The sequence below is a fragment of the Aspergillus piperis genome (genome assembly GCF_003184755.1).
Source record: "Aspergillus piperis CBS 112811 unplaced genomic scaffold BO85scaffold_15, whole genome shotgun sequence".
Taxonomy (NCBI): domain Eukaryota; kingdom Fungi; phylum Ascomycota; class Eurotiomycetes; order Eurotiales; family Aspergillaceae; genus Aspergillus; species Aspergillus piperis.
Window position 1 is genome coordinate 561,715 of NW_020291605.1, and position 25,753 is coordinate 587,467.

At 50.8% G+C, this 25,753-nt stretch overlaps 10 protein-coding genes across 10 annotated transcripts; 6 read left to right on the forward strand and 4 right to left on the reverse strand.

Annotated features, from left to right (window-relative positions):
• The first annotated feature begins 37 nt into the window (after positions 1 to 37).
• BO85DRAFT_521950 (telomere length and silencing 1 family protein) lies at positions 38 to 1,540 on the forward strand. Its single transcript, XM_025665225.1, has 3 exons — positions 38 to 574; positions 645 to 1,033; positions 1,146 to 1,540. Exons 1-3 carry the CDS (start codon positions 192 to 194, stop codon positions 1,394 to 1,396), a joined length of 1,023 nt encoding a protein of 340 aa, XP_025513518.1. The 5' UTR covers positions 38 to 191; the 3' UTR covers positions 1,397 to 1,540.
• Positions 1,541 to 1,761: 221 nt separating this feature from the next.
• BO85DRAFT_451375 (MmgE/PrpD family protein) lies at positions 1,762 to 3,655 on the forward strand. Its single transcript, XM_025660579.1, has 2 exons — positions 1,762 to 2,299; positions 2,379 to 3,655. The coding sequence occupies exons 1-2, from the start codon at positions 1,845 to 1,847 to the stop codon at positions 3,274 to 3,276; spliced, it is 1,353 nt and encodes a 450-aa protein (XP_025513519.1). The 5' UTR covers positions 1,762 to 1,844; the 3' UTR covers positions 3,277 to 3,655.
• Positions 3,540 to 5,175, forward strand: BO85DRAFT_490142 (MFS transporter; the record flags this gene model as incomplete). The annotated part of the gene is made up of 3 exons (XM_025663644.1): positions 3,540 to 3,837; positions 3,937 to 4,470; positions 4,529 to 5,175. The coding sequence occupies 3 exons, from the start codon at positions 3,540 to 3,542 to the stop codon at positions 5,173 to 5,175; spliced, it is 1,479 nt and encodes a 492-aa protein (XP_025513520.1).
• A 2,616-nt stretch (positions 5,176 to 7,791) lies between these two features.
• Positions 7,792 to 10,421, forward strand: BO85DRAFT_76926 (transient receptor potential ion channel family protein). Its single transcript, XM_025665650.1, has 2 exons — positions 7,792 to 9,842; positions 9,902 to 10,421. The coding sequence occupies exons 1-2, from the start codon at positions 7,988 to 7,990 to the stop codon at positions 10,219 to 10,221; spliced, it is 2,175 nt and encodes a 724-aa protein (XP_025513521.1). The 5' UTR covers positions 7,792 to 7,987; the 3' UTR covers positions 10,222 to 10,421.
• Positions 10,422 to 11,304: 883 nt separating this feature from the next.
• Positions 11,305 to 12,902, reverse strand: BO85DRAFT_440423 (heterogeneous nuclear ribonucleoprotein HRP1; the record flags this gene model as incomplete). Its single annotated transcript, XM_025658765.1, has 4 exons — positions 11,305 to 11,441; positions 11,493 to 12,567; positions 12,634 to 12,797; positions 12,866 to 12,902. 4 exons carry the CDS (start codon positions 12,900 to 12,902, stop codon positions 11,305 to 11,307), a joined length of 1,413 nt encoding a protein of 470 aa, XP_025513522.1.
• Positions 12,903 to 14,316: 1,414 nt separating this feature from the next.
• On the reverse strand, positions 14,317 to 14,706 carry BO85DRAFT_440424 (uncharacterized protein; the record flags this gene model as incomplete). The annotated part of the gene is made up of 2 exons (XM_025658766.1): positions 14,317 to 14,599; positions 14,663 to 14,706. 2 exons carry the CDS (start codon positions 14,704 to 14,706, stop codon positions 14,317 to 14,319), a joined length of 327 nt encoding a protein of 108 aa, XP_025513523.1.
• A 974-nt stretch (positions 14,707 to 15,680) lies between these two features.
• BO85DRAFT_77049 (GTPase-activating protein GYP1) lies at positions 15,681 to 18,166 on the forward strand. Its single transcript, XM_025665651.1, has 7 exons — positions 15,681 to 15,925; positions 16,005 to 16,014; positions 16,115 to 16,231; positions 16,317 to 16,804; positions 16,859 to 17,742; positions 17,809 to 17,901; positions 17,958 to 18,166. Exons 1-7 carry the CDS (start codon positions 15,913 to 15,915, stop codon positions 18,117 to 18,119), a joined length of 1,767 nt encoding a protein of 588 aa, XP_025513524.1. The 5' UTR covers positions 15,681 to 15,912; the 3' UTR covers positions 18,120 to 18,166.
• On the reverse strand, positions 17,821 to 19,609 carry BO85DRAFT_479576 (dimethyladenosine transferase). Its single transcript, XM_025662957.1, has 3 exons — positions 19,325 to 19,609; positions 19,032 to 19,253; positions 17,821 to 18,969 (listed from the first exon to the last, which is right to left on the reverse strand). The coding sequence occupies exons 1-3, from the start codon at positions 19,508 to 19,510 to the stop codon at positions 18,214 to 18,216; spliced, it is 1,164 nt and encodes a 387-aa protein (XP_025513525.1). The 5' UTR covers positions 19,511 to 19,609; the 3' UTR covers positions 17,821 to 18,213.
• A 200-nt stretch (positions 19,610 to 19,809) lies between these two features.
• On the forward strand, positions 19,810 to 22,818 carry BO85DRAFT_490147 (U4/U6-U5 snRNP complex subunit PRP6; the record flags this gene model as incomplete). The annotated part of the gene is made up of 2 exons (XM_025663645.1): positions 19,810 to 22,605; positions 22,675 to 22,818. 2 exons carry the CDS (start codon positions 19,810 to 19,812, stop codon positions 22,816 to 22,818), a joined length of 2,940 nt encoding a protein of 979 aa, XP_025513526.1.
• A 1,232-nt stretch (positions 22,819 to 24,050) lies between these two features.
• On the reverse strand, positions 24,051 to 25,652 carry BO85DRAFT_376883 (TADA1 family protein; the record flags this gene model as incomplete). Its single annotated transcript, XM_025656242.1, has 4 exons — positions 24,051 to 24,709; positions 24,804 to 24,912; positions 24,994 to 25,385; positions 25,433 to 25,652. 4 exons carry the CDS (start codon positions 25,650 to 25,652, stop codon positions 24,051 to 24,053), a joined length of 1,380 nt encoding a protein of 459 aa, XP_025513527.1.
• Positions 25,653 to 25,753: the final 101 nt, after the last annotated feature.

Consider the following 25,753-nt stretch of genomic DNA (forward strand, 5'->3'; position numbering starts at 1 on the left):
AAGAGCGCGCCAGACTCTATTATCTACTACTACTACTACTACCGATTGCTCACCATCTACCGCCATCGCCTCGGTCTTATCTCCTTGTTTCACTGCACAATAATTCCTTCTGACCATTCTCTTCGTATAAATTATCTCTCAGTACCAAGTGGGATCTTTATCTGTCCCGGGGAATTTCAGGGACTTACTTTATGGAGCCAGAAATTGACCCAGCCTCCCTCTTCCGGCCGGGCAAGAGGCGGAAGTTCCAGCGACGCCGGCCAGAGGACAACGACGAGGAATCGCCTTCTGCGACAGAAGATGTTGCTCGTGTTTCAGAATCATCTACACCTCCGTCCTGGCAGGATGCCCCAAGCTCTGTCCCCACAGCAGAGATTCTTCGTTCGCGACGGCTTCAGCGAGCTCGAAAGGGTGGCATCGAATTCTCCGCCACCTCGCGGCCATCGGCCGGTAAGAATAGTCAAACGGCCATTTCAACCGTGGCGGAGGAGGATCAAGAAAATGAAAGGTTGCGAGCAATGTGCGATCGATTCACGGCCCATACTGGCCAAACGGTTGATGTTGACAAGCATATGTACGGCTCCCCCGTCTCTGTTTCTGTGCTTCGCATGCGCCACAACTGCAATGGCGACTAACAAGATAAGGATGGATTTTATAGAGTCTGAAATGGCTAAGCGATACCGGCGCGACAATTCGACCGAAGTTACGACGCATGATACACCTTCGGCGACTGAACCGAAAGCGGCTGCTCTGTCTTCTGCTGACCTTCCCCAACGCGAGCCGGCGTCTCTTGGGAAACTGCACGAAATTGATCTTGGTCACGAGACAACGTTGCAGAATATTGCCCGTACAGAGGCAGCGACGAAGAGACTCGCCGGGGATGGCGATCAAAGCTCTCCCACCGAGCAGAGCTCCGGGCCCAAGATGGCCCCGGTAAATGGGGACCAGAAGACGTGGCGCAATCGGAAACGACGGACGAGTGAAGACATTGAACGAGATCGACTGGTGGAGGAAGTATTACGGGAAAGTAAATGTGAGTCTTCCATACGGTTCTTGAAATTGCACTGGGACCGCGTTATTTTTCTTTTTGGAGTTTTGCTTCCTTATCAAAAGTCCTTTGCGCTGACGTATATGTCGATATTAAGTGGATGTCTACGAGGGGCCAGAAGAGGAAGGTGACGAAGCAGTGGGTGAGGATGGGCAAGCGGCCGATGATAGGGTGGCAGAGCAGTTCAGAAGGGACTTTCTCGATGCCATTCAATCCCGGCGTCGTGTTGCGCGAGCAAGGAATACGAAGACAACCAAGCCCGAGGCTCCGCGCGGGCCCAAATTGGGAGGCAGTAGAAGTGCCAGAGCAGCGATGCGGGAGATGCAAGAGAAGTCTACCCGTAAATGAGACATTGAACGTTGACGGAGTTTGTATATATAGAAGTTCCCAAGAAAATACATTTGGGAAGCTAAAAGACTTGAGACGGGGCCAATCGGTATTTTATCTTTACTTCTCACTAAGATGAATGAAGCTCAAGATTCGACGTCTAGTATTTGGGGTGCAACTGAGTAGATTCAGGGACGGGGCCATGACATATATCAGTAATGTATGTACTACTAGTAGTAGTATCTCATGGGGGCATCAGTTTGGCTATGTCGGTATAGATAGTACTTAGATGTATATATTTATTCAACTCCACCGAGAGGAAACGCGGCATCGGTGGAGAATACCAGAACTGGAAAATATCTCCCCTCATCCACACTCCCTCTTTCTCCCCCTCGCCATTTTTCCTTTGCCAATATTTTAATTTCTCTGCAGATTCATTTTCACAGATTTGCAATCCTCCAAGCAAACAATGGCTACACAGAAAGCTGCCCAGTGGGCAGCATCCCTATCGTATTCTTCGTTACCTCCGGACGCCCTCCAAGCGGCCATCCGGAGCTTCTACAACTGGGTCGGCTGCACTGTCGGGGGCAGCAATCACCCCGCTGCTTCCATTGCCCGGAACTCTTTGTCCCGCTTCTTCGGGTCTCCCACCTCAACATTGTTAGGTACTAATGGGCTCCAAGCTGATGCGCAGCATGCTGCATTGATCAATGGAATTGCATCGCATGTCCACGACTATGATGACACGCACTTGGAGACTATCATTCACCCTACCGGGCCTGTTGCGGCAGCTCTTCTGAGCTTTGCGCAGTCCCTAGATCGGCCAGTATCTGGGCAAGAATTCCTCACGGCTCTCGCCGCAGGGATAGAATTAGAATGCAAGGTCGGTCTGGCTGTCTGGCCGAGCCACTATGATGTCGGCTGGTATGTCTGCTAGGCTTCTCGCCCCCACGGACCCCTCACCCAAAACAGCCCTGTTTGATGGACTGACACCATTCTTTAGGCACATCACTAGTACTACTGGTTCTATTGGGGCAGCAGTGGCGGTGTCTCGTCTCCTCGAATTGAACCCAGAGAAGACGGCTCATGCTATCGGTCTCGCTGCTACCCAGGTGACTGGTCTTCGTGAGATGTTTGGCTCGCACACCAAGTCCTTTCACCCTGGGCGCGCAGCCCAAAATGGTCTTTTAGCGGCTATTCTTGCTGCAGATGGATACACCAGTTCTTTGCAGGCTCTGGAGGCCAAGCGGGGCTGGGTGAAGGTCGTGAGTAACGACGACAAGCTAACGCAGGAAATTGACAGCCTGGAATCCAATGGAAAGTGGGAACTTGCGAAGAACGCCTTTAAGCCGTTCCCGTGTGGTATTGTCATACACCCGGTCATTGATGGCTGTGTTTGGCTACATGGTGAGCTGCAACGGCGGGGCCTCAGACTACAAGACATCAAGAGTGTTCATGTCACAGTTCACCCACTGGTCCTGGAGCTAACGGGAAAAACAAAACCTAAAGATGGGCTGGAAGCCAAGTTCAGCGTTTATCACGGCGGTGCGATTGGCTTGATTCACGGAAAGGCAACACCGGCAGAGTATGAAGATGCCGTTGTCACAAATTCGGAAACGATCGAGGTACGAGACAAGTTTGTGGCAACGGCGGCAGAGAATATCCGAGCGGATGAATGCCGGATTCTCGTTGATTTTGAAGCCCCGGGGGTCCAGATAGAGAAGCATGTACACCATGCAGTGGGCAGTATCGACGCCCCCGTGACCGACAGCCAGCTCACGGAGAAGTTCATTGGCCAGTGTAGTTCAGTTCTTGGCCCAAAACAGGCCATGATAATCAGCGATTGGTGCTGGAACTTGGAAACCAAGGATGACATCCGGCAGATTGGACAGTTCCTATAGGCCATCAAAGCCGCATCTGGGGATAGCGGAGAATGATCCTCCGTGGAGAAGATGCGGGGAAAGACGGTTCCCGTCTTGTAGGAGATAACAATGTGTGATCATATAGCCATTTTCCGTTTATATTTGTACAAATGTGCGGGGAACGATGTCAAGAGCCTCGGAATTGTTTTGCTCATAAAGGCGATGGAAACCTGGAACGGAGAGCACGATTGAGGAGACAGCGATCTGTATCTACTATCTAGACAGCCAACAATCCAGCAACCATGAGCAACCGCACAGAGGATGCGGTCGAGAATCCTGACGTAAAGGCAGACATCTCAGAATTGGAGTATGTGAAGGGCAATGCTCCTGGGAATGCTGGCCCGACCTTCAGCATAGAGGATGAGAACCGCGTCTACCGCAAACTCGACTGGAATCTGATGCCCCTGGTCTTCGTCCTATATAGTCTCTCGGTCCTTGACCGCTCGAATCTGGGAAATGCGAAGATCGCAGGCATGGAAGATGACATAGACTTGAGTGGGAGGCGGTATGATTGGCTTGCCACTGCTTTCTATATAGCCTGTGAGTTATGAACCTTACCTAGACCATCAATTGCCTCTTGCAGCGACTTGAGAAACCTGCTTGATCTTGGTTAGAGCATATCCTAACAAGCGCAATCAGACATTCTGTCGCAATGGACGACAATCGGTTGGAAAGCGTTCCCACCGCACCGGTGGGTAGGTGTCACTGTGTTCCTATGGGGGTTTGTCTCGACGATTCAGTCAGCATGTACAAACTGGGCCGGCCTGATGGTCTGCCGAGTCTTTCTGGGAATAATCGAGGCGATGTATGGGCCAGGGGTGCCCTTGTATCTCTCCTACTTTTATCCGCGTGAGAAACTGGGCCTCCGGACTGGCATATTCTTGTCAGGAGCCGCTCTAGCGAATGCATATGGGAGTGCTCTGGCGTATGGAATTTCCCAAGCTAAAGGGTCAATCGGAACATGGAGAATCCTATTCATCGTGGAAGGTGTGCCGTCATGCCTTCTGGCCATAGTTGCTTGGTTTTGTCTGCCCGATTCACCCAAGACAGCAAGATTTCTAGATGAGCGGGAGCAAGAAATCGCGGTTGCACTCTCCTTACGACAACCTGGGGATCGAGAAACCCAGGGTCTGCAATTGAAGCAAGTGCTGGGGTCCTTGCTTGATTATACAAGTAAGTACCCAAAGGCACCCAGTCCTCCTGTGCCCCCTCTTCTAATGCATCCAAATAGGCTACCCCCCAGCACTAATGTACTTTGGATGCAATGTCTGCTTCGCCTCACTCCCATTATTCGTGCCGACCATCATCTCTGAAATGGGGGCTTTCACAACCATCCAATCAAACGGTCTCAGCGCTCCTCCATATGTCCTTTGCTGGATAGCCATTGTCATCAGTGCATTTCTGTCGGATCGCGTCAACTTGCGCGGGCCCTTCATCGTGGGTGGCGCACTCATAGCTGCCATCGGATACATTGTGCTAGCTACGCAGACCACGGTAGCAGTCAGGTACTTTGGCCTGTTCCTGGCGACCCAGGTCTTTGTGTCCGTAGCTCTCATTCTCACATGGGTTGGTAACACACACGCCACGGACTCCAAGCGCGCTGGAGCTTTTGCTATCCTGGCTACTGGCGGCCAATGCGGTCCGATTTTGGGAACGAACGTCTTCCCTGATAGCGATAAGCCATACTACCGCAAGGGGATGTGGATCTCGTGCGGCGCATGCCTGATTGTTGTGGTTATGGGATGCTGGCAGATGTATCTGCTATGGCGGGCGAATCGGCATCTGGATAGGGAGTCTGAGCAAAATGGGGGCAATCTGAGTGGGGACCGATCCGAGGGGAAGAATGAAGCTGACAGGCCATTCCGGTATATTTTATGAAGTGATCAGATGGGGGTCTATTTTTGAGTAAGAAGGATTTACTACACAGGCGCACTTGCAGATTATACCAACCCTGGACCTGTGTATTCAAGTATGTACCTGATTGACCAAGTGAAACTTGTGGGATAGTAATGTAAGGAAGAGTATACGTATTCATATTAGAAGGCATCTTGATGTCGTGGATTGTTTTCTAGAACCATGGTCCAGGGACCAGGCAATGGATCCGCCCCGGGGTGAAACTCATTCCTTAGACGTCGAGACCGACCATGGACCCGGTCTGGAAGGGCCGTGAGCTTTGAAGAATGGGAAAGCTGAAGTATGGGATCGAGCCGACAAAACGCAGAGTGTGGAATGTGGAGTCGGGGACCTGCTCCAAGACCATGGATAAGAAGACCAACATGTGATACTTGAGCTTGACGACGTTCTGTCTGTCTTGTGCCTACATATAGATACTTACATACTAGGATTATGTATCATTTCCGACCAGTAAAAGAATAAAAAACGGTTTGGACCGTAAGCACAACAATACGCAGGCTGCCATCAGGAGGCTATTAGATATCACTCAATTCATTTACTCTCTTCACTCTCACTCAAAAGAGTGCCGGAGTCCTAATTCCCGCCCCACTGCGTGGCTTCGGCAGAGGATTGGGCCACACGATTTGGCCCATGATGGAGCCATTTTCGCCCTGACCCCCCCCAACGAGGCAGGACGTTTGCCAACCCGCGTCTATTTATTCACTAGTTCTAGATGTTTGAGACTCCTCCCGTGTGAGCGAAGTGACGTGGGAGAAAGAAAGGAAAGGAAAGGAAAACAAAAATAAAAGAGAATTAGTTGAGTCGAGGTTGAAAGTTTGACGGTTATCTGTCCATGACAATGGGCTCCATGAAGAGAAAGCTAACTGATGATCGACCTTGCGAACATACTATCGACTGCTGACAGGAAGGGGAATACTTGGTTAGTGATTCTGCACTGCTGATGGATGTTGGCAGGGTAGGGCAGGGCAGGGCAGAGAGGGCCGCCAAGTCACTTCCCACGACCCCCACCAGGCAGCTTACCGACCAAGACTCAATTGATGGTGTGTAGGCGAGATGGTACGTCTGGAGTAGAATGAAGTAATTATACCAGGGTCATCCTTGCAATTTTATTTCGGGAAACTGGGAGATGAGAATAGTAACTCGAATAATCAACACGGACGGGAAGGTTGAAGGTCAAGCTTCTATCGGCTGGTAACTACTATGTAGACCACTGACTAGTCTACTTGTTAGTTAAGAAAGGTCATTTCTCCCCCCTTCCTTGACCCATGATCTTTTGAGTTTGGAATCTTCACTAGGCAGGCCACTCCAAGTGCATAGAAAAAAAAGGTATGAAAAAAGTAGCGCAGACAGAGAGAGAGAGAGAGAGAGAGACAATCAGTCAACTAGCCTATGTTAGTACAAGATTTTCATCGTATCTTTGCTATGAATAGTTCGAGTCTCCATTTTCAGGTTTCACAACGAGACTGACTTCATGTATCGTGACTGGGTTTTGTGCCAGGACGGTGGCGCCGGGAAAAATAATAAAAAACGATCGAGCCCAGAAATAAGACGACTAGCTTCATTAGCGGCAAGTCCAGACTGGCCCCAGCCGCCCGTCCCTGACCAACCCGCTGCTCTTCTGGGGCGGGGACCTGATCACATGCCCAATGAGAAGCTCGCATGGGGCGAATTTCGAGACACTCAGGGGCAACTTAGTACTCCCAGTTTGTGTATGGTCAGAGTCTCGAACCACCTGCCGGGCCAATGGTCGTTAGCCAACAATAATACCCAATAACATTACTACTAACCTGGTACCTGACAGGAGGAAGTAGTACTAGACTACTGAGTGGTGGTAACGCAGAGTACGGGCTGTAAGTCGCAGGTAACTTTAGAAGAGAGAGAGAAAGAAAGAAAGAAAGAGAGAAACGAGACAGTGACTGACCGAGACAGGCAGCTACTCTACTATCCATCCCATCTCATCTTTCCTTTCACACATCACTTCCCCTCCCTCTCTTCTCTTTCCCCCTCCTCCACCCCCATTATCCTCGGAGTCTGGTTGTCTCCATCCAACATTCGTTCTGCATGGTTCTTTCGTTCTTCCCTTTTCGTCGCTCATCCGTCGGTTTGATCTGTTAGCCAGCATCTGTCCCTTTCGCGCGTTTCCACTCCTTACTCACAACCCTATCACTCACTTTCTCTGCCTAGCCGCGCGCTCTCCTCAACCCACCACCCACCCCCCCTTTTCTTCAGTCTCAAGAGTTGAGCGCCTATCCTCTTCTCTCGTGCTGGCAAACAATCTGTTTGCCCACAAGACTCTCGTTTTCTCAAACCTCTCTGCCCCCCCGCTTCATGAATCGCGCTCTCCTGCCTCCACTCCCTTAACGTTTGCGACGGACAGCGAGTGACAGAAGTCAGTGAGAGGGTGTGGGTGCGGCCCTCACACTTTTTGGAACGGCATCCCCTCTCGTGGCTTGCTTGGATATCTTGTATTGCGGTTCTGCACACTCTTTCGAGCATCTGTTTGCAGCTTCAACAGTTTGATTCACCTTCTCTAAGCGATTTCATTCTACACAGGTTGATCCTGTCAACAATCTCCGTATCATCAGGCGAGCCTAGTTGCTGCTTGATCTTGATCGGCGATTCAATCTTGCGCCCAAAAAATATACCCTTATAATCGTCGCCAATCTCAATCGAAAAGGAACTCTCCCTTACCTGCATAACCCCCTGTGAAGACTTTCTTGATGCTGGCACCTTGAACATTCACAGCCTTGAGTAACAACATCCATCAATTGTCAATATGCGGATCATTCCTTCTTTTTCAACCCTTACGGCGCTGGGTCTCCTGGCCACTCGAGCCCTCGCTGCCGATACCCTCAGCACCAATGGTCTGACAACTTGTATGTCAGACTCGGCTATCCAAGTCGACAAACTATCCGTTACCTACACCCGTTCTACTAGAGAAATCGTCTTCGATGTTTCCGGCACCAATGGGGTAGAACAGAATGTCACTGCCATTTTGACCATCTATGCCTACGGCAGTCAACTGTACTCTGAAACTTTCGACCCGTGCAGCAGCAAATACTACGTGGAGCAACTCTGTCCCGTTGCTGCCGGTAGCTTCTCCGCTACTGGCACCCAGACCTTACCTGAATCGATCGCTAGTGAAATCCCGTCCATCGCCTTCGCCATCCCAGATTTGGATGGCCAAGTGAAGCTTCAATTGCTGTCCAAGACCGACAATGACCAGCTGGCATGCATCCAATCGGAATTAACCAATGGCAATTCTATGCAGATTGCGGGTGTATCCTATGCTGCTGCTGGTGTGGCTGGTGCGGCATTGGCCGTGACCGGGCTGTCAGCTCTGGGTGCTGTTGGCCACCCTGGTGCTGTCTCGTCTAGTCCCAGCTTCGGTGATGTCGTGAGTTGGTTTCATACTATGGCCACTAATGGAATGCTCAGTGTCAGCTACCCGACGGTGTACCGCAGCTTTTCGAAGAACTTTGCCTTTAGCACGGGCTTGATTCCTTGGGGTCAGATGCAGGAGTCCATCGATAACTTCCGAAAGTCGACCGGCGGAAACCTCACCGACAACAGCTACCAGTATCTGATGAATGCCACGCTCGTGTACTCTGACGGCACGAATTCTAGTTCCAAATCGAAGCGAGGACTGGATCTGGTTACAGGCTTGGCTAACCTAGCTGCGCGCGAGGTCTCGACCTCGTATAGCAGCAACACTACTTCGTCGTCTAACAGCACCAGCGATGACAGCAGTGGTTTCGAACATTTCGTCTCCGGTATTGAGGCCTATGCCGAACAGCTCACCATCCCTCAAGCCAATACCTTCATGACTGTTCTGCTCATTTTCGCTATCCTCATTGCCGCTATCGCCGTCGGTATCTTGCTGCTCAAGGTCATCCTCGAAGTCTGGGCTCTCTACGGCTCTTTCCCGGACAAACTTACCAACTTCCGCAAAGACTACTGGGGTCTCCTGGGTCGGACAATTACCAACTTGATTTTGCTGCTGTACGGCGTTTGGGTGATCTGGTGTGTCTATCAGCTCAGCAGTGGGGATTCATGGGCGGCGAAGCTCTTGGCTGCTGTGGCGCTCACAGTTTTCACGGCTGTGTTATTGTACTTTGGTCTCAAGATCATGTTCGTGGCTCGAAAGTACAAGAAGGCCGAAGGCGATGCGTCCCATTTGTACGACAACGACGAAACCTGGCGCAAGTACAGTCTTTTCTACGACAACTACAAAAAGGACTACTGGTGGGCTTTCGTCCCTGCCATTGTATACATGTTTGCCAAGGGTTGCGTTATCGCTGCTGGAGATGGTCATGGACTTGCCCAAAGCGCTGGTCAACTCATCGTGGAGGCTCTCATGCTTACTCTCCTGCTGTGGAACCGTCCTTACGTTGCCAAGTCTAGCCAGTGGATCAACATTTCAGTCCAAGTGGTTCGTGTCTTGTCAATCGCGTGTGTGTTGATCTTCGTCGACGAGCTGGGACTTTCGGAAACGACCAAAACTGTTACCGGCATTGTCCTTATTGCCATTCAGTCGGGACTGAGTGGTATCTTGGCCATTCTCATTGCCACCAACGCCATCATCCTCTGCATTCGCGAAAACCCTCATGCTAAACGGAAGAGGGAAGCTAGTAAGTGATCTAGTCACCGGGTTTGACACACTTTGCGTTGCTGACTGTTGTGTTATTAGACAAAATGAATCGTGATCTCGACGATCTGACCCCTCTTGACGCCCGTGAATCTCTGCTCATGGAGCATCCTCCACGCAAGGATTTCGCTGAAATGAGCAAGTTTAACTTTACCGGTCCTTACGAACCTTACCGGGATCAACATGATTCGAAATCGCGACACAGCCCTACAGGTAGCACGGATCGGTTGGTTGATTCAAGCTATCCTCTTGAAGACATCAATGGTCGAAGTATAAGTCGAGAAAGCCGCCGAAGCCATGACAGCCATGAAAACCCCGAAAAGCACCATGCCACGACCCCGGGCTATGGGTTCGCTTACTGAAGCCCGTTTGCGCTGGATGGCACTTGACGACGTACCAATATTTTCTTTTCTCGACCCAATATTCATCTTACATATTGAACATAGAATTTTTGTGTCAGGCAAATTTGACGAATTTAGCGTACTTGATTTGGTTGATGGTGGATACTGGTTTTCATTGCAATTTTGTTACGCCGCTCCTTTTTCCCTCTCTGACTCTCTTACTACCCTTTGTCTGCTTTTCTGTTCTGTCCCATCTGATTCCCACCATGCCATTACCATTCATACCTAGTTCTAGCTTTCAGGCTTTCTTGTAAATTGGCGCTCATAGGGGATTGCTCCTACGCATTGTCTTGACCCCGATATTGTGGATAGGCTGCGGGGAAATAATGCGTTGACAGCACGCGCAAGCTACACTCTCTGCTCACACACTCAGCCGGATTTGAGGGTGCTGAGACCTACATCTTGTACTAGAAAGATAGAACTCCAAATTCAAAGCATTCAATTTAAATATACTCATCCCTATTCATGATCATAGCGATTGCAAAACCCGAACTGGATGGTCAAGGTCATCTAATGTCTGGGAAAACTTGGTTTTGACTACGTAAGTCCTGCAGCTACGTTGCGATGAGCGCAGGATACGGCTTGCAGTTTGGAAAACGAGAACAGTGATTTTGGTTTTCGAACTGAAAGGTTGACATAAGAAGCACTGAGGGTAACGCCAATTTGGATTATATGCAACAACACCGACTCTTGGTTTTTCTGGTTCGATTCGAAACCTTCCGCCGAGGAGACTCCAGACTTCAACAGGGGGTAAAAAGCAGCCATGAGAGGGAAAATGAATGAAAGCATCACTCAGAAAGTTACATTAGACATCATCAATGATGACAGGACCTCGCCTCCCCTCACCAACCGTTGTAATGGTCATACTATGAGTATGAGATAAGATGATCCATCCCCCCATTGATACGAAAGGCAGCAGCAGTTGCAATAGGGGAGGCGGGAAAACTTGATGGGAGGACCAAAATCATGACAGTAACAAGAAACTGGAAAGAGACGACAGCAGAACGATACACCTATTCGCACACACAAAAGAAGGATACCGGCTTATCCCCGGGCATAAGGATGGAAGCCGCGGTGTCCTCCTCGTCCACCTCCACGATAATTGGCGCCTGGCTTGCCAGCGTTCTTGGGTCCTGTGGGAGCGTTCGCCGGGGCAGCGCTTTGAGGTTGCGGAGTGGGTCCTGCATCTGGGTCAGCTAGCGGAAAGGCAGACATCTATAATCATCACATACCGCGTCCCATGCTTCCAGCGCGATTCATGGCCTGGGGTCCAGTAGGAATGTTAGGCTGGGGCACTTCATCGTACATGCCTTCCCACGAAGTGGGCCCGCCCTGCTGGTACGGCGAAAAGGCCCGGTTTTCCATGGCTCGGCGTACCTGCTGCTGCTCATACTTTTGTTGTTCAAAAGCAATTTGTTCCTGGGCGTTATAACCAGGCCCCCCTCGAGGACCAGTGAAGTTCCCATTTCCATTAGCACTGCCTGGTGTTCCTCCACCACTACCACTACTACCACCACCACCACCACCTCCTCCTCCCATAGCATTTCCCATTTGGGCCGGCATGCCCCCAACGTTGCTGCCCTGCCCTTGGCTCTGCATCTGCTGCATCTGTTGCATTTGCTGCATCATAGCGGGGTTCATCATGTTCGGCATGGCTTGAGGAGTTGCGCTCTGCGAAGGAGGACTGAGACTGCCTTGAGGCTGATTGTTGCCCATCTGCATCTGTTGCATCTGCTTCATTTGTTGCATTTGCTGCATCATGGCAGGGTTCATTCCACCCATTCCCATTCCGCCCATTCCCTGACCCTGAGCGGCGGCGACAGCCATCTGCTGTTGCATCAGAGCAAAATACTGCTGCATCCTTTGCCAGTACTGTGCCATCATTTGTGGTGTTAATCCACCAGCCATGTTGGCCTGTCCCGGTGCACCCGCTTGCTGCTGGGAACCATCACCCCCCATTTGACCACCCTCTCGGAAAGCGTCCCTGCCGCGGCGGAACCTGCGGTCTTCCTCATCACGCAAGTTGCCTCTTGGCTGAGCTTTCTTGACCTCTATGGGCTTCCCGCAGATCTCCAAGGGGCCCGACAGAGCGGCTTCCACGGCAGCCTCGCTATCGAAGGTCACAAATCCGAAGCCACGGGGACGACCAGTATCCTTGTCGATCATCAGGGTGGCATCGATGACGCGGCCAAACTGAGCAAAGAACTCTTTGAAATCATGTTCGTTGGCCTCTTGGCTGACACCACCAACAAAGATCTTGCTAGTCTTCTCTTGCTCGTCACGCGGGATCGCACGCTTAGGATCGATCTGTCATTCAAACATAAGCTTATAATTCGACAGTGGTCTGCATGTTGGAATGAAAGAGATTCTTACAATCTTCCCATCTAGGTAGTGCTCCTTGACCATGACAGTGTTCACTGTCTTCGGATCTCTGAAAGTCAAGAACCCAAAACCTCTAGAGCGACCAGTAGCACTGTCTCGCATCACAGTGCATTCCTGTACCTCTCCAAATTGAGAAAAGTAGTCCTTCAGAGATTCTAGGTCATTGTGTTAGACACGCTGTACTTGATTTGAATAGGACTGGTAGTGTGTGGGAAATACATACGATCCGTAGTCTCCCAGTTCAAACCCCCGATGAACATTTTCCTAACTCATACCAATATCAGCAAAGGAGGCCACGCCACGAGGGCTGGAAGAAAGCAGACAATGCAAAACTAAAGACAAAAAAAAAAGAGAGAAAAAAAGAATAGAGACACGAAGAACGAGAGAATAATCTTGATATCAGAGGCGGGCATAAGTAGTAGACAGCTGGACAGGAGCTGAGACTTTGCTGCTGGGAGGCGGGGGGCTGATGGCCCATGCTTTTTGAAAGAAACAGGCACTTGTTTGGGGAGGCTAATTGTGAATGCTATTAAGCTGATCCTGAAGTTCCGGTCTCCCTAATATGGGGGTATCTAACTCCCTGCGCTGATCGAGTAGAGTCTGTTGCGCGAAGGGCATAGGTTGTTCTTGAGCAAAGTCAATCATCGGACTGATTGTAGTGACAGCCCGTGCATGTGCTTCAGGTTTCCTTGAAACGGGCCGACTTCCGAGTTTTGTATACACCGACCGGGGTGGCCAGAGGGCGGCTGGCTAATGAGGACAGAGATATCTCTAGTCATTCGACCACTGGTTTACGGGGCGACCCAGTGGATAATAAAAGGCCAGGCGAGATGTATCCCACGACAGAAGAAGTGCGCGTGAGTGACACAAGCACCACGGGTTGGAGCATGGCAGGCGGATTAAGTCAACTTTCTTTTCTTTTTGTTCTTGTTTCCCTGGACCAAGGATCCTCTGCCTGTCTGTCTAATCATGTCCGAAGCTAGGTAATCTGATCGACATTGCCCAACCAGACAGCCAAGGCTGTTATTCCTTGCTGTGCACTATCAAGCTATATCGACAAGAAGCTATATAGTATCGGCTGTACTATAGTCGCTCGCGACAAGGGATCGCAGTGTCAGGAAACCGAAGTAAATCTCACCGCGGAAGTCATACCGACGGTGGATTGCTGAGATATAAACAAGTCGAGCACGGCCGAGGTGGATTTGCCTTCGCCCGAGTGATTTTGATATCCATACCCAAGAAAGAGCCTGAAAGCTGCATGTCCAAGGCTATCCGAGAATTCGTCCATCTAGCAACAACGATGACCCAACCGGATAAGACCTCGACTTAGATTAAGAACCTCATCCTTCTGCCCATGACGCCAAGCCCGTATATCTTAGTAGAGCCCACCCCAGGAACCATTGGCCCAGCCGCTGAAGATTTTTGACGCGCAGCTTCCAGCGCCCAACTCACTAGTTACGTTCACGGTGCACAGCAGGAAAGGCGGTACGTGTGCGAATATCACCGGCATCCCCAACCTACCATGAGCCATCCGCCCCCAGAGGATAGAAAATAACCCAGCATAGGTGTGAAACGGGGTCGATTTATATCGCGCATGAACACTCGCGTGTCCAATTGCAATCAAGGTACAAGCAAGGAAAAAAAAAAGCACGAAGTCTCTAACAGAGGTAGCACTTACCCGTCTTCTTTAATACCAGTGCCTCGAGGCTCGGACTCACCACCACCAGACATGGCATGATGTGCACGTCCAGTACCTACATGATCTGTGCCGTTCTGGTGGACTCCTTGATACGGGTGGTGGTATGAAGTGTCCGTCTCAAATTCGATCGGGCCAGTTTCAACAGACTGAATAGGGATTTGGGAGGGATTGATAGGTGCAGCCGAGGGCACAGGATCAACAGATTTTGAAGTTTCCGTACTGGGTATGGTATGGCTTGTATTGTCGTCGGCTTCATAGCTAGAAAGAAAACATAGAGTTTAGAAACTGCCTAGACAATCCCGGTAGAATGGAGCACCCTACAGATCCGCGAAAAGATCTTCCTCAACGTCCTCGGGTTCAGCCATGGTGATCTTGTAACAGAGAAATTCAGGTAAGAATTAGGTCGCACGAAGGAGGAAAGAGAGGTGATCAAGGTGACCAACTCTGAGATGGAGGCAACCGAGCCAGTCAAATCCGACCTAGAGAGGTATCAACGAACCGATGGCGACGAACTATTATCGCCAAAATATAGCCTTGGTGGAGATGGTAAGAAAAACAACTAGTTAAGTAAAGAGAAGGAAAAGAAGAGCGACAAGAGCAAGGGTGAAGTGGGTTAGTCGTAGAGACAAGGAGCAGAGAGGGAGGGAGGAAGAAAGAGGTGGAGGAGAGGAGAGGAGAAGCAGCTACACGGCGGAGGTTGAGGCGAGAGCGACGAGGAGAAAGAGAGAGTCAAGAGTGACGGACTGGCTGACTGGGCAAGTACGCTGTGCTGGTACTGTAAGAGATTCCCGTCGGTAATAATATGTATTGTACTGTAATGGATCTGGCCATCGGTAAGGAACCTTAAAAAGTACTAATGTAGTAGGTATGAAATTATGATAATTCAACCTGCAAGAGTAAATTGATGCATGTTGAAATTTTTAAAATTAAAAACTACTCATTATTAATGACTATACATGACTCTAGTATATAGATCTGCTTTCTTAATATCGGACAATATACTCTACCAAGATCCCTCCATTCTGGGAGGTACTGCTTCCTCACAGTACCTGACGAAAGCTACCAGGTGGGTATTGTCCGTAAGGGCTAGTATCAGTAGTCAATAGACCTTTACGCAAGACCTTATCGAGTGTTATCCCCCGACCAGCAAAACATCATCAGAAGGACTACTAAGTAAGTATTATGGCATGACAGACCACCAACACCAATTACAATTACCCTGATTTCCCCCGCGCAGAGAGGTCTCTGTAAGCCAAAAAAGTAGATCAATTCAGATCAACGTTGTTCTTCGGGGTGTTGTTGTTGTTGGGAAACCCCTGCCAGCTTTGGACGCAGCACCGAATCCACGTGCCGCAACCCTCCCCGCACTCGGCTTCCGTGCTTCTCTCCATGTTATTCGATCCCCAAGACCTGCTCAATTGATGCTATCGTTGCCTCCGCACTCCTTAGCAACGCAATGGCTGCGAGGAAGGGCCAACAGGTGAGTATTGATCTCAGCTCCATAAGCCCGATTTTTCTCAGTTTTTATGCAATATCTAGCTAACCCAATCGCTTTTAATTCTCTGTAGGAGATGGTCCAGGTTGGTTCGTACCTCTCACACCCCCCCGTCTTTTGGGTTCCAGATCCAGTGGCTGATATAGCTCCCCCACTTCCAATGAACAGACCGTGCTGAGTATGTTTCACTCCCCATCGCTCAATTTCTCCCTGTGGGCTATTGAAGGCATCTCATAGCATCTATTTTTGAGTTTCTCGCGCTAATCCTCCCCTGAAAGGCGGGTGAATTCGCCGTTCTGGAAGGGAAGATCGGTATTTCATAATCAAGCGGCCTCGACGCAACATGAGCAGAACACGGTTGTTGGTGCCTCATACTCGCACGCTGACATACTAAAGTTAGTACATTGCATGACATTTGGTTTTCTCCTCTCTTCGCGCTTGGCTCTTTCATTTCATTGACCTGTGCGCCTCCCCCAATAGAGGGATCTCGCAGCAGCATGCGCGCCCGCGGACACCGCCTCGGTCATCCTCTGCCAATATCCAACACATGTCGCTTTCACCCCTACGGTCGGGCGGGTGGTCTACGTCCCCTCATACTACTTCCTACTCTGACATAATGAATGGCGGGATCGATTCCTGGGGCCCCGACCGATTGGGAGAAGATTACGAAGATGAAGAGGGGGAGGAAGACATTGTCTACGATGACGATGAGGACGAGTTTGGTCTCCCTAGTATTACCAGCATGCGGAAGAAACAGTCGCAGCGAGCTGGCACTTCTCAGCTTAAGCCTGCTGACCCAGGTGGGGGGCTTGCTAGTACCGCCTCATCACTAGGGGTTGGTTTGGGAACCAATCGGCAACGGGCCAATAGTTCGGACATCGCTGAAGAGCGCGGCGTCCCTATGTATCCTACTGCTGGAACTGGGGAGGGTAAGATACTGCGACCTCAGTATAAAGAAATCCTGAAAGGTATGAATCTGTCCTCGTTATATCGCTGGGACGTACTAACCTCTGTTTTTCCAGACCCCGCCAACGCCTTGAACCTCATAAACCACGCGCCTCCTCCCAAAAATGCATCGCCCAAAGAGCTGGATATGTACAACAGCCGCATTTCGAGAATAAACAAGTTCAAACGTCTTCTCCAGACAAGCACCGTTCCCTTGTCAGACCTGAGGAATCTGGCCTGGTCAGGGGTCCCCGATGAAGTTCGCGCGATGACCTGGCAACTGCTCCTTGGATACCTCCCCACGAATAGTGAAAGGCGCATTTCTACCCTCGAAAGAAAGCGTAAGGAATATTTGGACGGGGTTCGACAAGCCTTCGAACGCGGGAGTGCGGCTGGTTCTGGAAATCCGCCTTCGTCGAGCGCTGGGCGTGGCAGGGGCCTGGATGAGGCAATATGGCATCAAATCAGCATTGATGTTCCTCGGACTAGCCCTCATATTCAACTTTACAGCTACGAAGCTACTCAACGATCGTTGGAAAAAATCCTCTATGTTTGGGCTATTCGACACCCGGCGAGCGGATACGTGCAAGGTATCAATGACCTCGTCACACCGTTCTGGCAGGTCTTCTTGGGCACGTATGTAACTGATCTAAATGTTGAGAGGGGCATGGATCCTGGCCAGTTGCCCAGGAGTGTGCTGGATGCCGTGGAGGCAGATACGTTCTGGTGTCTTACCAAGTTACTTGATGGCATTCAGGACAATTATATCTATGCTCAACCGGGTATTCACCGACAAGTTAGGGCACTGCGTGATTTGACGATGCGCATTGATTCTACACTGGCCAAGCACTTGGAGCAGGAGGGTGTAGAGTTCATGCAGTTCAGTTTCCGGTGGATGAACTGTCTTCTCATGCGTGAGATGAGTGTACAAAATACTATACGGATGTGGGACACGTATATGGTGAGGCAAACCAAGGTTATCCCTATTGCGCCAGATGTAGATCAGGTATGCTGACCATATCATTAGGCAGAGGAGCAGGGTTTCTCGAGGTTTCACCTATACGTTTGTGCAGCCTTCCTTGTGAAATGGTCAGACCAGCTGGTGAAGATGGATTTCCAGGTGGGTATAATTTTAAAGGTTCTGGATACCGTACAGTCAATGCTAAACGACAATAGGAGATAATGATGTTTCTGCAAGCACTTCCCACAAAGGATTGGACGGATAAAGATGTGGAACTCTTGCTGAGCGAAGCATTCATCTGGCAAAGTCTCTTCCAGGACTCTAGGGCTCATCTTCGTCCGGCTGGAGAACGAACTCCAGAGGATGACCTGCAGTGACGACAGTCATGAGTCATTAATAATATCACCTGTTTCATTAGTATATGGCGTTCCGAAAAGGAGACGTAATCCCCGATTCCCAGGCTTACTAGCCTCAGCTGAAATGGAAGCCCTTCTGGTTGAAGGCCCACAATAACTTCAGGAAGTCGTTTTCATCGCACATCCTTGCACGCTTGTCGGCAAGGCGTGTTTCATCTTCCAACACCTGCCGTACCTTCTCCCGGACGAGCTCTGCTACCTTTCCCTTCTTCTTACGACTAGGCCGATTCTTAAGAGCCTCTTGAATACGCGCGTTCGTCTGTTCCTTGAAGAAGTCGGGTACATCGTCTTCATCGTCCACGTCCATGCCCTCGTCAGGCTCGTCTTCACCCTCATCATCTTCCTCGTCTTGCGCGTTGCCAATGTCCATCGCATCAGACTCAGCGCCTTCCGCCGGCCCATCCTCAACTGGAATATCGTTCTGCGCACACCATGTCCGATAGTTGGCTTCCAACATATCCATGACTGTGGACTTGCCAAGGAAACTTGACCGGATTGTCTTGTTCTTCCGGACGAATAGGATTCTCAGAAGCCCGTCCCACTCATCATAGTTGATTTGGGGCCTGGGGTTTTTAGGTACCAGACGGACAACGCTCGACTCGACCAGCGGAGGGGGCTTGAAATTGTTCTTGCCCACCTTCATAATGTGGTCGATCTTAGCCCACATTTGAGCATTGACGGAGAGTCGACTGTAGAGCTTATCGCCTGGCTTAGCGAACAATCTTAGAGCAAACTCTCGTTGAAACATGAGAACGCAAATGCGGGGCGCCGGAGACGTCGCGAGAAGTTTGAATGTGAGGGGAGAAGAGATCTAGCGGGTAACTAATTAGCCTTTCTTCCACTTTGAAGAGATAGATAGAGTATATAACGTACCTGATACGGCGTGTTGCTGATGCAAACATCGAAATATGGAAGGTCTGTTTTGATCACGTCTCCAAGGATAACGTCTAAGCGTTTCTGGGCAGGTGTGCCTTGAACACGCTTGGTGACTTCAGCAGCCATTCGAGGGTCGAGCTCCACGGCGATAACTTTCTTTGCCTGTTCGAGGATCTTCACGGTCAAGTTACCGGTACCAGGACCAATTTCGAGAACAACCTATACAAGAAAGCCCCACCCAGGTTAGACAAATCCGTAGAGTACATGGGACAACTATGTGGGCAACTTACATCGCTCTGTTTCAACTCGGCTTTGTCGACAATTCGTTGAGCCACGCCAGGGTTTTTCAGAATGTGCTGACCGAGATCGGTATTCATTTTGAAGACGGTGTTGGCGGCCTTCGTCTTCGCCGCCGCATCGGCATAGGGACTGGCCTTCGAAGCGCTATTGCGCTTCTGCTGTTTGACCTTAGGCATCCTGACAGATTGAGTCGCGAGGCCTCCAAATGAGCAGTCCAAATCCTCACGAGACAACCTTTTTGGAGAGGTATAGCCTAAACGGGTTATCACTTCTCTGTCTCTGTCTTTGGGCTCGAACAAAAAAAAGTGCGGAGGGTTTCTGATAAGATTAGCGGCTCGGAACTACGTTTCTGCGGCTGCCCGGCGTTTCGCTCATCGTCGGAGGGCTCTTGCCATCCGCATTGCTCTTGCGAACAGCTTTCCCAGCTCTTCCTCAGTCACACTCCCGGTTCCTTGGTCTGTATACCTCGTTCGCCATGGCGTCTGGGCGTAAGGACTTTTTGAGCCAAACCGCTCCCGAGAACTACGTCGCCGGTCTTGGTCGCGGTGCCACTGGCTTCACCACCCGTTCAGATCTCGGACCCGCGCGAGAAGGCCCCACGCCAGAACAGATCCAGGCGGCGCTGGCAAAACGGGCCCAGCTGCTTGGAGCTGCTCCTCCCACGGCTTATGGCGCAGGGCGAGAGAAGGGCGGTAAAGATGAAAAGCCGGACGAAGAGGAAGATGACGAGCGGTTTCAGGATCCGGACAATGAAGTCGGGCTATTCGCGTACGGTCAATTCGACCAAGAGGATGACGAGGCGGACCGCATCTACAGAGAGGTGGATGAAAAGATGGACAAGCGCCGGAAGATGAGAAGGTTAGTTTTCCGCCCTTTTGCCTCCCCTTCTGCTATTTTTATGAAGCGATTTGTTCATCCGCTTCTCCATATGCGGTTTGTTTGGACAGATTACCGACGTAATTCCTCCACCATTCACAGGGAAGCTCGCGAACAGCAAGAACGAGAAGACTACGAACGCAAAAACCCCAAGATCCAGCAGCAATTTGCAGATCTGAAACGATCCTTAGCCTCGGTCTCCGAGGACGAGTGGGCTAACCTCCCGGAGGTGGGAGATCTCACCGGAAAAAACCGACGCGCAAAGCAGAACCTTCGGCAGAGATTCTACGCAGTACCGGACAGTGTGATCGCGAGCGCAAGAGATTCGACCCAGTTTGAGACAACAATTGCGGAGGATGGGACCCAGACGGCAGCCAATGGAGCGGAGGCAGCTGATGGGACAATCACCAATTTCGCAGACATCAGTGCTGCGCGTGATAAGGTCCTGAAGGTCAGGCTCGACCAAGCCGCCATGGGATCATCTGGGGATTCTGCCTCTGGAAGCGCTACCAACATCGACCCGAAGGGCTACCTTACAAGTCTCACGCAATCTGAGCTGAAAGCTGGAGAAGTAGAAATCGGAGACATTAAGCGGGTCCGCGTTCTGTTGGAATCTGTAACGAAAACGAATCCTAAGCATGCGCCGGGGTGGATCGCGCTGGCGCGTCTAGAAGAATTAGCCGGTAAAATTGTGACCGCCAGGAATGTAATCGCCAAGGGTTGCGAATTGTGCCCGAAAAGCGAAGATGCCTGGCTTGAAAACATTCGCCTTAACGAGGGCCACAATGCCAAGGTGATTGCAGCTAACGCCATTAAGAACAATGACCGTTCTACAAGACTCTGGATCGAAGCCATGCGATTGGAGACTGAGCCTCGCGCGAAGAAGAACGTTCTTAGACAGGCGATTCTTCACATACCTCAGTCTGTGACGATATGGAAAGAAGCCGTCAACCTTGAGGATGACCCTGCCGATGCACGTCTGCTTCTGGCGAAGGCAGTCGAGATGATCCCACTTTCTGTCGAGCTCTGGCTAGCCCTGGCTCGTCTGGAGACACCGGAGAATGCCCAGAAGGTTCTCAATGCCGCCCGTAAAGCGGTTCCCACCAGCCACGAAGTCTGGGTCGCTGCTGCCCGCCTGCAGGAACAGATGGGTACCTTCGAGAAGGTAAACGTGATGAAGAGAGCTGTCCAATCCCTCGCGAGAGAAAACGCCATGCTCAAACGGGAAGAGTGGATAGCGGAGGCAGAGAAGTGCGAAGAAGAGGGTGCTATCCTCACCTGTGGCGCCATCATTCGCGAAACACTCGGATGGGGCCTGGATGAGGATGACGATCGCAAAGACATCTGGATGGATGATGCAAAGGCCAGTATTGCCAGGGGGAAGTACGAGACAGCCAGGGCTATCTACGCCTACGCGCTACGTGTTTTCGTCAACCGTCGTTCAATCTGGATTGCGGCAGCTGAACTGGAGCGCAACCATGGTAGTAAAGAAGCGCTGTGGCAAGTCCTTGAAAAGGCCGTTGAGGCATGCCCACAGAGTGAGGAACTATGGCTGCAGCTGGCCAAAGAAAAATGGCAGTCTGGCGAGATCGACGATGCCCGGAGAGTGCTCGGCCGTGCCTTCAACCAAAATCCCAACAACGAGGATATCTGGTTGGCTGCTGTCAAGCTGGAGGCCGATGCCAACCAAACATCCGAAGCCAGAGAACTTCTTGCAACTGCTCGACGCGAAGCGGGTACGGACCGCGTTTGGATAAAGAGCGTCGCGTTCGAGCGACAGCTCGGCAACATCGATGAAGCGCTCGATCTGGTGAACCAAGGTCTCCAAATCTATCCCAAGGCGGACAAACTTTGGATGATGAAGGGGCAGATCTACGAAGCCCAAAACAAATACCCACAGGCTCGGGAAGCTTACGGAACCGGAACCAGAGCCTGCAACAAGTCCATTCCACTCTGGCTCTTGGCCTCAAGACTGGAAGAAAAGGCCGGTGCGGTCGTCAAGGCTCGTTCAGTACTTGACCGTGCTCGCCTTGCGGTCCCCAAGAGTCCAGAGCTTTGGACCGAAAGTGTGCGCGTTGAGCGCCGAGCAAACAACATTGCCCAGGCCAAGGTTCTAATGGCCAAGGCATTGCAAGAAGTCCCTACCTCTGGGTTACTATGGAGTGAAAGCATTTGGTACCTGGAGCCGCGCGCGCAACGGAAAGCTCGGAGTCTGGAAGCGATCAAGAAGGCCGACAACGATCCAATTCTCTTTATTACCGTCGCGCGGATCTTTTGGGGTGAGCGCCGACTGGAAAAAGCACTCACCTGGTTCGAGAAAGCCATTGTCTCGGACAGTGATATGGGCGACGCATGGGCTTGGTACTACAAGTTCTTGTTGCAGCATGGCACAGAGGTATGTCTTGCATTTATGATTGAAAAGTATAGTCCCTTCAGTGTGTACGTGATTAACGATCATCCCCAGGAAAAACGCGCCGATGTAATATCCAAGTGTATTTCGACCGAGCCCAAGCACGGAGAAGTCTGGCAATCCGTAGCCAAAGACCCCGCCAACGCGCTCAAGTCGACAGAAGAAATCTTGAAGATGGTCGCAGACCGTCTGACCTAATTGATGTCATGACGAGGCTTTGCCTTCTCGACCTCGCGTGTTCATCTTTCCTTACGATATCCAGTTCATTGCCTTGGAAGATACGTTGGCGTTCAGGCGAAGTGAAACAGTGGTTCACCAGCCAACCGCTCTCCGCTTGGTTGGTTTGGCTATATCTTTACAAAACAATTATAACTATAAGGAGGAACCTCTGGAAATTGCATACAGGTCAATATCGGCCTTAGCCTTGCATTAAGAGTGGTGCAGTTGCAGATCAAACCAACCATACAACCAATTGGTCCTGCGCGTGGCGGGGTTGCTGAGACAATTCTCTTATAGAAGTCAGTCTCATGAGGTCTCTCTTTCTCTCTATCATGATCAGCCGGTAAAACGGTTTCCAGCAAGCATATGCAAGCCAAGAATGGAAGACAGGATAATGTACAGTAAACAAGAAACACACAACACGATTCTTCTTCCTTATCGTTATTCACCACCAGTTTGCGCCAACAAGCATGTAAATCCTTCATTTCCCCCCAGGTATATAGATAGTAAAGAGCGGGCGAACAAACTGTTCATCCCGACAGATGCCCGAGTTCGGGCTATAAGTAACGTCTTCCTCTAGTCGAGATGACGGTGGGGCCATGCACATCTGCAGATATGTCCAGCGCATGTTGCTTGGGAGGTTAAGATAGGTATGGTACCCTTGTCCTTTTCCTGGTTCTCTTCCACGGGCGGATATAATTCCTGGTTGCAGACGAATAATAATCCAGCACGTCAAGGGATTCGTACCGAGGGTACAAAGTGTCCGCATTGGACCACGACCGAAAACGAAACTTGACTGTGTCCGGTATGGTTGTGACAGCTCGAGGGTGAAAAAATAAGAAAGAGGTGAGGGGGGGGAGAAAGGAGAGATAGAGGGTGAGATAACTCGGACAGTAGGAAACAAAGAGGAAGTTTCAAAAGAGAGAGAAAAGAGGTATAAGATAAGAAGAAGAAAAGAGAAAATCGATACTCTTCGAACTCCGCGCCAGATGCAAAAATTGACGATAATGGCTTTCCCCCGATGACTCCCAAGACGCCTGTTTCACCTCCTCTGCGAGACCGGGATGATGCGGTGTTTGATCCTGTTTGGATCAAATAAGCAAGAAACCGGGGTAACAGTGAAGGGGGAAGGAAAAGACAGAAGGACAGAAAGATATTTTGTAGAAAAGAGAGGCCAGCCAGGGCTGGAGAGGAGCGGAGAATGACTTCTCTCACGAGGCCATTGACAGACACTCATCCAGAAGGGCACCCAATTGCTCCCGATCCGTGACTGTCCCACCTTCCCAGTCGAGCTCCGCCTCATCCACGTCCATTTCGTCCATGTAACTGTCGGGCTTTGTGTCGGGGACATCGATCACCTCCTCGACCCGGTCTTGCTTGTCTGTTTCTAACTCATCCTCGAGATACCCACCCATGATCTGATCCACGAGTAGAGGCATATGACTCAGGACACCTCCGCCGAGTTCCAGGGATAATCGGAGATCTCGCACGCCCAAGGGTTTTCGGGTGCTTGCCTCCTTGGCCTCAACTGGGAGAAGACCGGTCGCGCTATCCTTGACGATCTCTCCTCGTGTGAATGCCAGTTCCTCACTTTCGAGCTGCTGTCGGTACTTGCGCATCATCATGCCGTTGATTGTGCCTGAAGGGCCGTTCGATCTCGTCCGCGAGAATACCACGGATAGAACTTCCTTGACAAAAGTCTCCGTTGCGATCGCCATGAACTCGGCACAGGGAAGGCTTGCGCCGCTGACGATTGATTCCTCGTAGCAAATGGGAACCATACGTGCGTGGATAGATTCGGCGTCCGGGAATTCGCCGGACTCTGACGCCAGAGGCTGTGCATATCGTTTTCGAATTTCGAGTTCCCAGTCTTCCAGGAACCAGAATGGTTAGCGACACTCGGTCGAGCAAAAGGAGAAAAAAAAAAAAAAAAAAAAAAGCCGAGATGCCAGGCATGAACCTACTTGTCTTATTCAACCCGCCCGCACTGGCTGGTACTTGACTTGGCAACTTGATCTGTTTCGCCAAATGATATTCCTCCAGTTCGTTGGGTGCGAGTTCATGGGGGTCACGCTTTGTATAGATCCACCGTCAGCCTTGTACGCGCACATATCAGGGGGGGAAGCTGTCGCATCTCTGGATCAGGTCGCATACCTCGGGGATAGCTTTGATTCGTCGACGATCCCGGGGAGGGAGTTGCATAACCTCCGTCTTGAGTCTTTGTTCAGCGGCATCGCCCGATGTCGGCTTTGACACGACGGACGGCTTGTCGTTTGCCGACACCCAACTTGCGACACCATGATCTGGAAGATCCCTTGTAAGATTGCCGATAATCGCGCATACGAAATTGTTATGTAGATGCTCAGTTTTTTGATCGGCGCATATTATATGATCGACTCGCGACGACAATTCGCTCTGGTTCAGTTGTCCTGTTCGTTGGGAGAGAAGGGCGGCGTCAGCATACGCATTCAGGGTAAAAGTGGGACCGAGGCTTATAAGAAGATAAGAGGAGACAGGAATGTCGAGAACAACAGTATAGATAGACTCTCGCGCAAAAAGAGAGTGGGATAGACGTGACAATGCACAGACATACCTAGAAGAAAGAGCGAGGTAGCTTCTTTGTAGTCGGCCCAATTGTCACCGATGGCGGCCTTCAGCTCGGTGTAGATGGGCTCGAGGTCCAGGCGCGGCACGGAAATGAGGGCTTTGGTAGACTTCTGCGTTGGCGGAGCATTTGGAGCAGTGCTTTTGGACGAGGCTATTGTAGTAGAGGCCGAGTCTGTCCGACTCAGAGCAGCCGGATCGATCTGCATGGTTTGCGAGGGCTCGCCGAAGCGCGACGGGCTGCGCGAAGCCGGGGGTGGGGAGAACTACGCCTTCATGAAGCGCGAGTCATACCAGATCCAGGAAACAG